Source organism: Thermobia domestica, chromosome 6, assembly GCF_964235325.1.
Source record: "Thermobia domestica chromosome 6, izTheDome1.hap1.1, whole genome shotgun sequence".
In the NCBI taxonomy this organism is placed as follows: Eukaryota; Metazoa; Arthropoda; class Insecta; order Zygentoma; family Lepismatidae; genus Thermobia; species Thermobia domestica.
The window spans coordinates 143,511-157,902 of record NC_137459.1 but is presented as its reverse complement, the minus strand read 5'-3'; the positions used below and the strand labels follow the sequence as shown (position 1 = coordinate 157,902).

Here is a 14,392-nt window from a genome sequence, read left to right as displayed (position 1 = left end):
TTTTTGGAGGTATATATACTAAGAATATGTAATAGGTATTGTATAATAAACTCAACCTAATACATACAATCTCTAATGAATCAATGTGTATAGGTATATTTTCAACCTGGAAATCTTTTAAAACTGCTATTAGAACTCCTCCCCCATTTTTATTCTTTCTATCCTGTCGATACACATTATACCTATGATCTATAAATTCACTATCAAATATACCTTCCAACAGCCAGGTTTCTGTAAGTAAAATCATATCAAAATGAGAGACAAGGACACTTGTATATAACTCATTCAATTTTGATCTCAACCCTTGAACATTTTGATAATAAATTGACAACGTTTGACTAAGATTCATTTTTGTATTTAAAGCAAGCATTAACTTCATCGATAGTACCAAGTGTATACACATAGGTGTCACTCGCTCTCTTTTTCAGTTTAACATTACCCGCATAATCTATCCAGACAAAGTCATAATTCTTTTCTCTCTTAACCCTCCTTGCCTCTTTGAATACCATTTTCCTATGTGATGTTAAATTCTGATTCACATAAATAGTTCCACCAGTTGTGTTACCAATATCACTACAATTTAAATTTCTTTTAACTTTTCTTTTTTTCATAAAAGAATCTTTATCACATCTCCTTACAAATTTAACTATTATACATGGGTTAGGCTGAGTAGGTGTTTTTTTCATTCTATGGCAAATATCTATCATATCGTCTGTTACATTAGGATCTAATGCAGAACCAATCTTTTTGACAATAGAATTGACATCCTCATTCTGAAGAATGGGTATACCATGTAACTCAATAGTATTTCTCCGACCATATTGGTCTATTTCATCTAATTGTAACTTTAACTTGTCAACCTGTTTTTTCAATAAAGAATTTTCACTTTTTAGCGCTTCAATAGTAGTCCTACATTTAATTATTTCCTCATTTTGATTTTTCAGTAATTTTGAGTTTTCATCCAATTTTTCGTGTGCAACATTCAATGACTTCCCCAAATCGTTCTCTAATTTTGTGTTACACGTTTTAATATCATCAACTTCCTTCTTTATGGTAAGTAACAACTGATACACTTCTTCCAATGTAGGCTTTTTTTCAACACTCGTTGAAGTTTCACCGGACATAGACTTTCGCCTCGATTTCTCACAATTTCCGCAACGCCAAATGGTATTTGAAAATCGCAAATATTTTACATCTCCTTTATTCAAATTAACACAAGTGTTGTGAAATATATTATTACACTCACTACATTGAATTTTCAAATTAATATCCTGCCGCGCCACGGGTTTAGAACATTCACTGCAAACACCCATATTGAGAAGAGAGAAAAAAAAAACTAAATGTCGTAGCGCTCACTTACTGTTTAATAATCAGAATGCTGATAGCATTGAAGGTAATTATAATTATACGTCCATATCTTAAACTGTATTATTAACCAAAGTTTATATATGATGATTCACAAATCACTGGATTGTGTGAAAAATTGACATGAGCTGGCAACATAGTTCGTATGAAACTTTTCTATAAGGTAGTTAGCAATCCTGCTAATGGTTGTTTACATCCAGGATCGAACGGAAAACGCACAGTAATTTAAGTTGTTTCAGCAATTATATTTAAAAAAACAACACAGTCAGAAAAACACAAACAATCCATATTACTTACTGATGCTTATCCATATGTCCAGACCCGTCCACCATCAATACTACCATTGAATTTTATAAAATTTATCGGAGCACTTCTAACACTGTTACATCTCTAAACAGGTTGTGGTAGATAATCCAAACAATTAACGCACTGAAGTTCTATGCCCTCATAAACTATATGTGTCCAGAAAATATTGAGACTCGCCGCTGCGTTGCGCTCCATTCGCTAGAAACAAGCTACCCGAAGGCATTGTGGTGGATGATCCAAACAAGTAACACACCGAAGCACTATTCCCTCATATAGTGTAAGCTGAAAGAAATGAGACTCGCCGATGCGTGGCGCTCCATTACCAAGAAGCATGATACCCGGAGGGATTTTGGTGGGTGATGCAAACAATTAACGCACTAAAGCACTATGCTCACACACAGTATTTGTCCAGAAAATAATAAGACTCGCCGCTGCGTGGCGCTCCGTTCGCTGGAAGGAAGCTACCCGCAAGAGTTGTGATGGTTGATAAAAACATCTAACCCACTGAAGCACTATGCTCACACACAGTATGTGCCCAGAAACAAATAAGACTCGCCGCTGCGTGGCGCTCCATTCGCTAGAATCAAGTTACCCGGAGGAATTGTGGTGGATAATGCAAACAATTAACACACTGAAGCACTATGCTCACACACAGTATGTGTCCAGAAATTAATGAGACTCGCCGCTGCGTGGCGCTCCGTTCGCTAGAAGCAAGATACCCGGAGGCGTTGTCGTGGATGATCAAACAATTAACGTACTGAAGCACTATCCCCTCATAAAGAGTATGCAGAAAGTAATGAGATTCGTCCCTGCGTGGCGCTCCATTCGCTAGAAGCAAGCTACTCGGAGGCATTCTCGTGGATGATCCAAAGAATAAACGCACTGAAGCGCTATGCCCTGTTAAAGTGTAAGAAGAAAGTAATGAGACTCGCTGCTGCGTCGCACTCCATTCGCTAGAAGCAAGCTACCCGGAGGTATTGTAGTGGATGATCCATACAATTGACGCACTGAAGCACTATTCTTACCCAGAATATGTGTAGAGAAAGTAATGAGACACGCAGCTGCGTAGCGCTCCTTTCGCTAGAAGCAGGCTATCCGGAAGGATTGTGGTGGATGATCAAAAAAATTAACGCACTGAAGCACTATGTTCACACACAGTATGTGTGCATATAGTAATGAGTCTCGCCGCTGCGTGGCACTCCATTCGCTAGAAGCAAGGTACCCGGAGGGATTCTGGTAGATGATCTAAACAATTATCGCACTGAAACACTATGTTCGCATAAAGTGTATGCAGAAAGTAATGAGACTTGCCACCGCGTGGCGCTCCATTCGCTAGAATCAAACTACTCGGAGGCATTGTGGTGGATGATCCATAAAATTGACGCACTGAAGCACTATGCTCACCCAGAATATGTGTAGAGAAAGTAATGACACACGCCGCTGCGTAGCTCTCCTTTCGCTAGAAGCAGGCTATCCGGAAGGATTGTGTTGGATGATCCAAAAAATTACCGCCCTGAAGCACTATGTTCACACACAGTATGTGTCCAAATAGTAATTAGTCTCGCCGCTGCGTGGCACTCCATTCTCTAGAAGCAAGGTCCCCGGAGGGATTCTGGTAGATGATCTAAACAATTATCGCACTGAAACACTATGTTCTCATAAAGTGTATGCAGAAAGTAAAGAGACTTGCCACCGCGTGGCGCTCCATTCGCTAGAATCAAACTACTCGGAGGCATTGTGGTGGATGATCCCAACAGTTAACGCACTGAAGCACTATGGCCTCATATAGTGTATGCAGAAAGTAAAGAGACTCGTCGCCGCGTAGCGCTCCATTCGCTAGAACCAAGCTAACCGGAAAGATTCTGGTGAATGATCCAAAGAGTTAACGCACTGAAGCACTACCCCATCAGGATGCCGCGGTCGGCAAGAGGGATTGCCGCCGTCGACGGTGGCAGGCCGCCGGTAGGCAGCCGGCACCCGTCCGCGGCGGCACGACGATCTACTTGTTCAAAATTGCCGACCTTTTGCCGAGGCGGCAAGCGGTCGAAAATCGTAAAAAATAATGCCCTTTGCCGACTCTTTGCCGACTTTTGCCGACCGCCAGAGTCGGCAAAACAGTCGGAAAGACCTCTTTCCGACCCTCTGCCGACTCCTTATGCCGGCCTCTTTTCGACGGCGGCGCCGGCGCATTTACTGCACCTTTCCTGCTGTTTGCCGACTGCTCGGCAAGGCAACTTTCCGACGGCGGCGCCGGCGCATTTAATGCTCATTTCCGGCTGTTTGCCGACTGCTCGGCAAGTCAACTTCTCGACGGCGGCGCCGGCGCATTTAATGCTAATTACCGGCTGTTTGCCGACTGCTCGGCAAGGCAACTGTTCGACGGCGGCGCCGGCGCATTTTATGCGCCTTTCCGGCTGTTTGCCGACTGCTGGAAAGGACCTCTTTTCGACGTCGGCTTCCCGATTCTCCCACTGGCGGCATCCGACTTCTTGCCGCCGTCGAAAAGTGGCCCTTTGCCGACTGGAAATCAACGCTTCAGGAAGGCAAAATTTTCATCAGCTTTTACATTAGTCTTGCCTAAGTCTTCCTCCATGCTATGATTTCTCGACAAGGAGCACCCTTGGAAGTTCTTGAAGTATAAACTTGCATTTTTTTTGTGTGTCCCAGTACAAAATTTGTTCTTTTTGCTTTTTTGCAGCACTTTCAACCAAAAAACAAGAAATTGAATGGGACATGGAAGTATTATATACTTTCAGAACTAGCAATTGTGCTCTTCATGAGAAATCATAGCACGGAGGCAAACTTAGGCAAAGCTACTCTAAAAAGTGGTGAAAATTTTGCCTTCCTGAAGGGTTGATATCCAGTCGGCAAAGGGCTACTTTTCGACTGCGGCAAGAGGTCGAATGCCGCCTGTGGGAGAATTGAGAAGCTGACATCGAAAAGAGGTCCTTTCGAGCAGTCGGCAAACAACCGGAAAGGCGCATAAAATGCGCCAGCGCCGCCGGTGGAAAGTTGCCTTTCCGACCAGTCGACAGATAGCAGAAAAGATGCATAGCACTGCAATGAAAATCATGGCGGATTCCCACCAGTAATAAAAATGAAATGAAATCTTTAATTTTACGTCCCACGGAAATGCCGGTTAGGCTAAAGGAGACGGTGATTATGAATAATGAATGAAATGGTGGAATGAAGAAAGTGGGAAGAAACGGGAGAACCCCGAGAAAACCCACGCATACGGTGTTTGTCCACCACAAGGTTCACTTGGCGGGAGTAGGGTTTGAACCCGAGACCCCTAACACCAGAGGTGAACGCTCTACCACTGAGCCACCGCGGCCCCCCCCCACCAGTAATATTGCACTCGGTACATACGCAGTACATTTCTACAATTCTCAGTACGATTTAAGTGCTATATAGAGGAAAAGTATCTGGGAATGACTTACAAATGCTTAAAAGCGAACCAAAAATAACAACTGAGCAGCTAATAATGAACGTTAAGAATAATTCAATTAACATGTCTGTGCGCCTAATGTGAAAAACTTATAACAGTCAGTACATTTTTCCCTGAAAGCACATCTTTCATTATCACGACCACTAGGAACAACACTGTTCTATGCAATCAAAATTTGCTAGTTGCAAACGCTTTCTTCGAAAAAAAAAAAAAAAAAAAAAGACGCAGCAATCCGTCGGAAATACGGTCTTTTTAGGTTGTCGTTTTCCCATCAACTATTGGAAAAGGATTTTAAACGTCAATGATTTTCTAATTTTTTTTAAAGTACAGGGGTCACACTCCCAATGGAAAATGAGATTTAAATAAAAATTAATGAAGTAAAAATTATAAATAAAAATACTGTAATAAAAGGTATGTGGTGGCGGAGAGATTCAAACCGAGCCTACACGCAAAAAAAAAAAAAAAAAAGTTAAAGTAAACAAGAAAAAGGTGGAGAGTAACCATGTTAGTTTGTCAATATATGGAAAACAGAGACGTGTATCCAAGCAGCCAAGCCAAAATGTCTCTGCATTTGTTGTAACTTTGGTATTAAAAAAAAAAAAAAAAAAAAAAAAAAAAAAAAAAAAGTGGCCGGAGCGATCATTTGTCTGCTTACACCCATGACTATATTCGTAGAAACCAAACACTGAAATGCACTAAATACAAGTTCTAACGACTAAGTTGTCAGTTCTAACTCTATGCCTTAAATATTTATTTAAATACACTTTAAAAGTGGAAATCATATTAAGATAAAATAACAATTAAGTAGGTAACTAATTGTTCATTTAATGCGTTCCTATATGATTTATACATTAATTGTATACAATGAAACAGAAAAATGTGAGAAAATAATTTATATCGTAAATGAAACAGCCACATGCACAGTATACTCATAGTGCATACCCATTAAATAGAGAAAAAAGGTTAATGAAGTCATTTACATAAAAAATGAAGTGTTTTAACATAATACTTTGCAAAGATCCTTTGTTTTAAAGGAATTCTTTAAGAGAATAAATGAAGGGAAGATCACAATTTTTTCTGGTCTATATTAGCACTAAAAACACACCAAATTGTATTAACAAAATACAATGCACATCGTATTAACTTATATACATTAGCCTATGTAATGAACCTTATCATCATTTAGAAGTTATATGTAATATACCTTCGGATGTACTACTACTATTTTTTTTTTTAAACAGAAATTTGTAGCATTCCATAATATTGAGTTTTAACACGGATAGCCTTCATACAGTATGTAAAATCAGAAAAGCAAATATATATGAAGTGATTACAATGTTCAAAAAAGCACTATATTATTCTAAAGAATTCCTGCTATCCATATTTTGTCTTGAATAACTCAGCCATTTTTCTTTTTTAGCCCATTGATATATACGAGGAAATCTTCCTCTGTTTCTTTGAGATTTTAAGGGTTTTACTTTTTATTATTTTTCTTCAGGTCTATTTAAATGTCTCTTACTTTGTGGAAATAAAATTCTGTGTTGTATGTTTTTAATATTCATAAATGTCATCTAATTTAAATAATAATATACTTATATATACTAAAAGATCATTTTGACAAAGCAAGGGACATTTAAATAGATATTCAGAAGAAATCAGTAAAATCAGAACATCAAAAATTTTATTCATTTCAAAGAAAAGGAAGAATACTTCCCCTACAAATCAATGGGATAGAAAAGAAAGGAGGCGATGGTACTGAACCTCACCGTTAAGGAGCTTGTACTCTGAGAAATATAATTACACTTTCTCTCTTAACTGATTCCACGCAAAAAAAAAAAAAAAAAAAGTTAAGAACAATATCAAACAACAGTTGTCTTTATAATTGAAGAAAACTTCAAACCTATGAAATAGTAATGTAGAATTTAAATAGCTCAGAATCAGGATTGTGAGAATATAGAGAGATACAGAAAATTTTACAACACTGCATAGAAAAGATGAAATAATAATAAAAAAAGAATTTAACGACAAAAACTGGGATAGGGAGACTAAGGTAATATTGGCAAAACAAAAATCAATTTCAAAGCCGTAATTCTCAATATTTGCTTCAAAGGTAAGTGATGACCATAATTCCCGTGTGATTTGAAATAAACCGCATTAAAATGGGAAATGTTTTACAAATGTTATAATTGAATGAAATTCACCCGTTCTAAAAGGAAAAAAAAAAAACTGTAGTCCCACATATATCCTACCACTCTTCACAAATATCTTTAAGGATGTTAGTACATATGATTTTTGTCAATACTCTCCGTTAGTGGCGTAGGGAAGGGGGGCCCAGAGAGGCCGGGCCCCCAAAGAGGTCCGACAATGTAGTTTGATGTTTGTAATTTTTTAGATATTTTTGTGTTTATATATTTTTTGTTTGGAATTGTTCCATATGTACCTATAACAGCACTTGCCCCACCAAACACACATCCTGGCTACGCTACTGCTCTCTGTGGGTCTTCTTCCATTGCAACACTTCTGTATTTCTTGAGCAACATTTCCCCTTGCTTCCAGAAATAAATGAACTATCTAAAATAGAACAAATATAATGCTTTGTAAAATATACTCTTCAATGTGTACGGCGTTGGCACATCACGTATATTTATTACAATCGAAAATATACTTCATCACACCAAAACCAAACCAAACTACAAAGTGTAATAGACCTTGTTGCAATGAACCGGCTTCAACGCTATATGTTACAAGAAAACCTGTAAGAGTAATGAAAACTATAGTCACTGATGAAGAATTCAATTACGTCGAAACAGTTAACTTTTACTTAATCTTTATTACAACAGTACGGTCGCCACCCCAAACGAGAATCAGAAAAGAAAAGAAATCCTGCCGTATATCCAATGGTAGGAATTTGAGTTTCTTGAGAAACCTTTGAAACATTACCTTGAAGCTGCAAGTTAAACAATAAATCCCTAAGTCCCTCACCAGACAAAAAGATGTATTAAAATAGAATATTATATTTAGTGAAGATAGCATTATAAAACTTTGAAATAGAACTTCGATACGCGTCAGGGTTTTGCGACACTATTGTATTGGCAATTGAGAATTTTGTATTCGGCTGAATACAAAATATTACATCTTAAAATAAAACCTTGTTAATGGAACAAATAAAATGCACATATACTTAAATAAACTACAGGTAAAATCGATCAGGTGGGCAAAAATGTAAAAGTTTCAAAACAAATACATTTTATGTTCTCCTAGGAGTCAATTTGAGTAACATATTTAAAACACAAACCATCTGTAATAAGAATTCAATCGAATGAACATAACTTTGAGAAACGCTATAAAAAAAATCACAAAACTATAACTTTACATTTGTTCGTTTGTCTGCCGAGCTCCTTTATGGCTGAGCGGTTAGTGTACGCGTCTTAGGCGTGGGTGACCCGGGTTTGCTTCCCGGAGAGAGCTCACGTGGTTCGGATTCCACCTTAATCAGTAGGTCCCGTCTTATATAGCCTCGCTGCTGAAAGGGACGTTAAACACAAAATCAACTCAACTTTCGGCCTTTTAAGTTAAAATTTTCAGAGTACAAGCACAAGACACTCTAAATTCCCTGTTTAGATTTTGGCGGCATACCAACGTAATATATCAAAATGGCGGCCATTTTGTCAAATGAACGAGTATCTACGCTACGAAGCGCAATTTTCAGTCTTTTAAGTTGAAATTTTGACGGTAGAAGCACAAGATATGCTAAATTTGCTGAGTAGATTTTCTCGGCGGTCCAATGTAAAAAAAAAAAAATCAAAATGGCGGCCATTTTTTCAAAACGGCAGTGAGTAGAAAATTGTTGCAAGTTGTGACAATGACAATATTGAAATATAAATCACATTTTAACACTTTTACCCCAAAGACATTGAAATATTTCGAAAAAAAAAACGATTAAACCCGAAAAAAAAAAACAATTAAACTCGAAAAACACCCGAAAAAATGGGCCCAGGTGGGTTTGGCTTTTTCAAAAAAGCCCGGGTTTTTTCAAACCCTCGTTCATGATGAGCTTTTCTCCTCAAAAAAGTTTTAATAGTAGTCGCTAATGGTTTTCTACAGATGTTAATGTTAAATTGTTAAATTTTTTCAAACTTCCGATGTCCAAGTTTTTGTACCTACACATCGTGAAACAGTGTCAGGAGAAAGGCTTAACACTCGGAAAATGAAAATGAAATATTTGAGTTTTACGTCCCACGGTTATGCCGGTTAGGCTAAAGGAGACGGTGATGATGAGAGATGAATGAAAATGGTGGAATGAAGAAAGTGGGAGGAAAAGGAGAATCCCGAGAAAACCCACGCACACGGTGTTTGTCCACCACAAAGTTCACTTGACAGGAGCAGGGTTTGAACCAGCAATCCCATGCACCAGAAATGAACGCTCTACCACTGAGCCACCGCGGCCAGCAAAAAATCAAAATAAGACAGTCTGGTGCAGGTGTAGTTTTGGTGCACTACATTTTGGAAGATTTACAGGTAAAATTCAATACTTTCCATGAAAAGACATTTTTATAAGGAACGAATTTCTACAGGTAACTTAATTACATACAATGTAATACAACTGTATCTTACGTTTACTAATGTTAAACAATTACAAGTGCTTTACGACGAATAAAACAAATGAGTGCATATGAAAAATGGCTCTATTAGATGTTATTTTCCACGGGCGGCTTATTTCTGCACCGTGTACACCGGCATCATATTTCTGCACAGCGTGCAGAACCTGTATTTTGTTTGCAAGTGGAGAGTTACTAGTATGAAACAACAACAAGTGTTGTTGAAACTTGTATTATTCTCAAAACGCACTTCCTTCCACTACCCTCACTTCTCCGTATACACACAATCGCAGACGTGCCTGCTCCCTTCGGACGTATTCCCGCGCGGGCCCACCAGCTTCGCCCTATCTGACTCGGTTCGATAGCATTCGTGCTATTTAGTGGCCACCCAGCACAGATTGTTTTGTGCTTTTTTGTGCTGTTTTTATGCTAGACATCTGGAAGCCTTATTTATACACAAATCGTAAAAGAATTATAATTTTTCAACAATTACTTCTAGAGGTCCCCTTGAATTTTATTTATGCCAAGCAAAATATATTCCGCCCATTTGAAACCGACTAGGGGACAATAAAAAAGAAACTGGTGAAAGAATTATAATTTTTCATTTTTTTTTTTTTTTTTTAGTATTGCGCCACAAGTAAACCTGTACACAAGAGCGTTTAACCACTACCTCATTTCTCCTGTTTTTTTTTTTTTTTAATTGGAATTTTCGCTCACATGTGAAACAAGTCCTGCAGTATATAATCTAGTAGATCTTATTAGGTTACTAAAGATACACTAAATACTAGAGAATACTAAAGGAACACAAACCTTGTCATGGCACAAACATTATGAGAAATTGTCCACGTTTCTCTAAGATAATTTAGCACCAGGTGCTAGTTGGCCACTAAAGAGCACGAATTCTATATAACTGAGTCAGAGCAGGGCAACGCTGATGGGCCCGCGCGGTAGCGCGGGGGTGTGTCCGAAGGGAACAAGTGCGTCAGCGACGGTGGGTATACGCGTAAGCGAGGGTAGTGAAAACATATGGGCTTTGGTAATCATACATTTTTCAATATCACTTTTTATGGTTTCATACTAGTAACGCTTCAGTTGTAAACATAAAATACAGCTTTCGTACACTGTGCAGAAATACATTGGCGTTGAGTTAGAAGACACTTATCTTAAAAACTAAGACATGTAAACTTTTGCAATTTCAAGAAGAAAATAATGTACTACAGTTTCTTAACTGTCCCTCGTTTTGTAAATAAAAATTAAGTGAAACCTTTAAGTTTTTTGTCCAACGGTTATGCCGGTTAGGCTAAAGAAGACGGTGATGATGAGTAATGAATGAAATGGTGGAATGGAGAAAGTGTAAATAAACGGGAGAACCCCGAGGAAACCCACGCAGACAGTGTTTGTCCATCACAAAGTTCACATGGCGATGGCAGGGATCGAACCCGGGACCCCAAGTACCAGAGGTGAACGTTCTACCACTGAGCCAGCGCGGACCCTACAATTGTAAGCGAGTTCTTGATATACCGGTAACTCTTTACTTTGGGCAAGGCAATGATATCCTGTCAGTACATAGTATTGCCGAACGAGCGTAAGCGAGTGAAGGCGGGTTAGAGCCCAGCAGGGCACTTTGTTTTCTGTCTTTCCTTCTTGGGAACTGTAACTATAATTGCGGGAACCAGTTCAGATGACTTGGTTATTGTCACTGCCTTGCCTAAAGTAATGACTTGCCGATATACCTTAGGGGGTTCGTGAAGGTAAGCAGCAAGGCAACAAATAGAATCGAAGTTAATACACAGGTTGGGCTAGGTAGTACCATTTAAATTACTTTCTTTGATACCCGCCCCCAAAAAATTTTATATGCCAGAGACGCCAGTGCGCGGGAACATACTATAACCGAATCTTTTTCATGCGCAGCAACAATTAACATATGTAACACAACATATAAAATTCATGACAATTTGAAATGTATATGCATAATATTAAATTAACTCACCCCATGTATATGCATAATAAGTGCAATAATATATGCAAATGTATATGAATAATATTAAATTAACTCACCACTCTCTCACTTCATGTTTTCGTGGTATTTGCTTAACCAGCAACTGCGTACAGTTCCAATGAATGAATATTTTTATGATAAACATTATTTTCCCTATTTGTAAACTTATCTCAACGAATTTTTTTTAAAGGACTTTACCCACACTGCATCACAATGTGACAAATGAAGAACGCGAACCGAACATACAGGCAGCGCAACCAGACTACGATTTCTGCAATCAGGCTCTTCAGCGGCAAAGGCGGCTCGGCGCCTGTCCGAGCATCTTTTCAAGGTCGGTCCATCCGCTGTTTGCCGACTTTCTTTCGGCTCCTTTACTTGTCGGCACGCCGCCAACGTTTCGGCGTCTTTCCGACAATATTTGCCGCGGTCGCCGTCCGCTGTTTGCCGTCTCCTTGCAAAATGTTTGTCAAGGATCCTCTCGTACTTGTAATTTATTTTAAGTATTTACTTCTCATATACCCTTTACGTGCAGTCCCTTTACTACATTTACCTTTTTCGTGGTCGGCACGCCGTCAACGTTTCGACGTCTTTACAACCATCCTTTGACGCTGTCGTTCCGTCCGCTGTATGCCGACTTTCTGCCGACTCCGTTTTCACAAGACATATTTTATGGAATTAGTGCCCACCCACAAGAAAAACCTTCGGACAGTTTCAATTTTTACTTCATCATTAAAGAAGATACAGGCTCTATTCATTTTCCAAAATTCGACTCTTTGCCGTTGGTACGCGTTATTGCAACTTTCGCCGACGTCGTGCCGACGTCGCTTTTCAAGAAATTGCCGGCAGTCTCTTTTTGCAGTCGTCGTCCGACTGTCTGCCGACTGTTTCGAGAAAGCTTTATACGAGGGAAATATAAGCCCTAATTCGTATTTTAAAGCAACAAATTACCTTCTAACTCTCTTTGTTTTCTATTGGTGAACGAATCTCTTTTTGCTCGTCGCGGTCGAAAATCGAGCGGAAAGACGCCGGTGTCCGGCGCCGGCAATCCGACCGCGGCATCTGGTTGGCATGCACAAATTGTCCGACTATAGGCGGCAGGATCCTGATGGGGTAAGGACTCACACAGAAAGTGTTCAGAAATAATGAGACTCGCGCTGCGTGGCCCTCCATTCGCTAGAAGCAAGCTACCCGGAGGGATTGTGGAGGATGATACAAACAATTAAAGAACGGAAGCACTATAGTGACACACGGTATGTGTCCAGAAAGTAATGAGCCTGGCCGCTGCGTGGCGCTCCGTTTGCTCGAAGCAAGCTACTCGAAGGCATTGTGGTGGATGATCCAAACAAGAACCACACCGATGAACTATTCCCTCATATAGTGTAAGCTGAAAGTAATGAGACTCGCAGATGCGTGACGCTCCATTCCCTAGAAGCATGGATCCCGGAAGGATTGTGGTGGGTGATGCAAGCAATTCACGCACTGAAGCACTATGCTCAACACAGTATTTATCCAGAAAATAATGAGACTCGCCGCTGCGTGGCGCTCCGTTCGCTAAAAGGAAGCGAGCCGGAAGAATTCTGGTGGATGATAAAAACATATAACCCACTGAAGCACTATGCTCACACACAGTATGTGCCCAGAAACAAATTAGACTCGCCGCTGCGTGGCGCTCCATTCGCCAGAAGCAAGCTACCCGGAGGTATTCTCGTGGATGATCAAAACAATTAACGCACTGAAGCACTATCCCCTCATAAAGAGTATGCAGAAAGTAATGAGACTCGTCGCTGCGTGGCGCTCCATTCGCTAGAAGCAAGCTACCCATAAGCGTTGTGGTGGGTGATCCAAAGAATTAACGCACTGAACCGCAATGCCCTGTTAAACTGTAAGAAGAAAGTAATGAGACTTGCTGCTGCGTGGCGCTTCATTCGCTAAAAGCATGATACACAGAAAGATTCTGGTGGATGATCCAAGCAATTAACATACTGAAGCAATATGCTCACAATTATGTCTCCAGAGAGCAATAAGACTCGCCGCTGCGTGGCGCTCCATTCGCTACAAGCAAGATACCCGGAGGCATTGTGGTGGATGATCCAACCAATTAACCCAATGAAGCACTTTGCTCACACACAGTATGTGTCAAGAAACTAATGGGACTCGCCGCTGGGTGGCGCTCCATTCGCTAGAAGCAAGCTACCCGGAGGGATTGTGGTGGATGATCCATACAATTAACGCACTGAAGCACTATGCTCACCCAGAATATGGGTAGAGAAAGTAATGAGACTCGCCGCTTCGCAGCGTTCCTTTCGCTAGAAGCAGGCTATCCGGAAGGATTGTGGTAGGCTACTCCGAGGGATTGTGGTGGACGATGCAACCAATTAACGCACTGAACCACTATGCTCACACACAGTATCTGTCAAGAAAGTAATGAGACTCGCCGCTGGGTGGCGCTCCATTCGCTAGAAGCAAGCTACCTGGAGGGATTCTGGTGGATGATCAAAACAATTAAGGCACTGAAGCACTATGCTTACACACAGTATGTGTCAAGATAGTAATGAGACTCGCTGCTGTGTGGCGCTCCATTCGCTAGAAGCAAGCTACCCGGAGGCATTGTGGTGGATGATCCAACCAATTAACCCAATGAAGCACTATGCTCACACACAGTATCTGTCAAGAAAG

The 14,392-nt window shown here is 40.0% G+C and overlaps 1 protein-coding gene across 1 annotated transcript; it reads right to left on the bottom strand.

Moving 5' to 3' along the window:
- Window positions 1-338: 338 nt before the first annotated feature.
- On the bottom strand, window positions 339-1,124 carry LOC145688556 (uncharacterized). The gene has a single exon (XM_081762949.1). It carries the CDS (start codon window positions 1,122-1,124, stop codon window positions 339-341), a length of 786 nt encoding a protein of 261 aa, XP_081619075.1.
- Between the last annotated feature and the right edge of the window lie 13,268 nt (window positions 1,125-14,392).

Bases quoted from the DNA above. Each gene is read 5' to 3' on its own strand.
- LOC145688556 (XM_081762949.1), bottom strand. From the start codon at position 1,124: ATGTCCGGTGAAACTTCAACGAGTGTTGAAAAAAAGCCTACATTGGAA.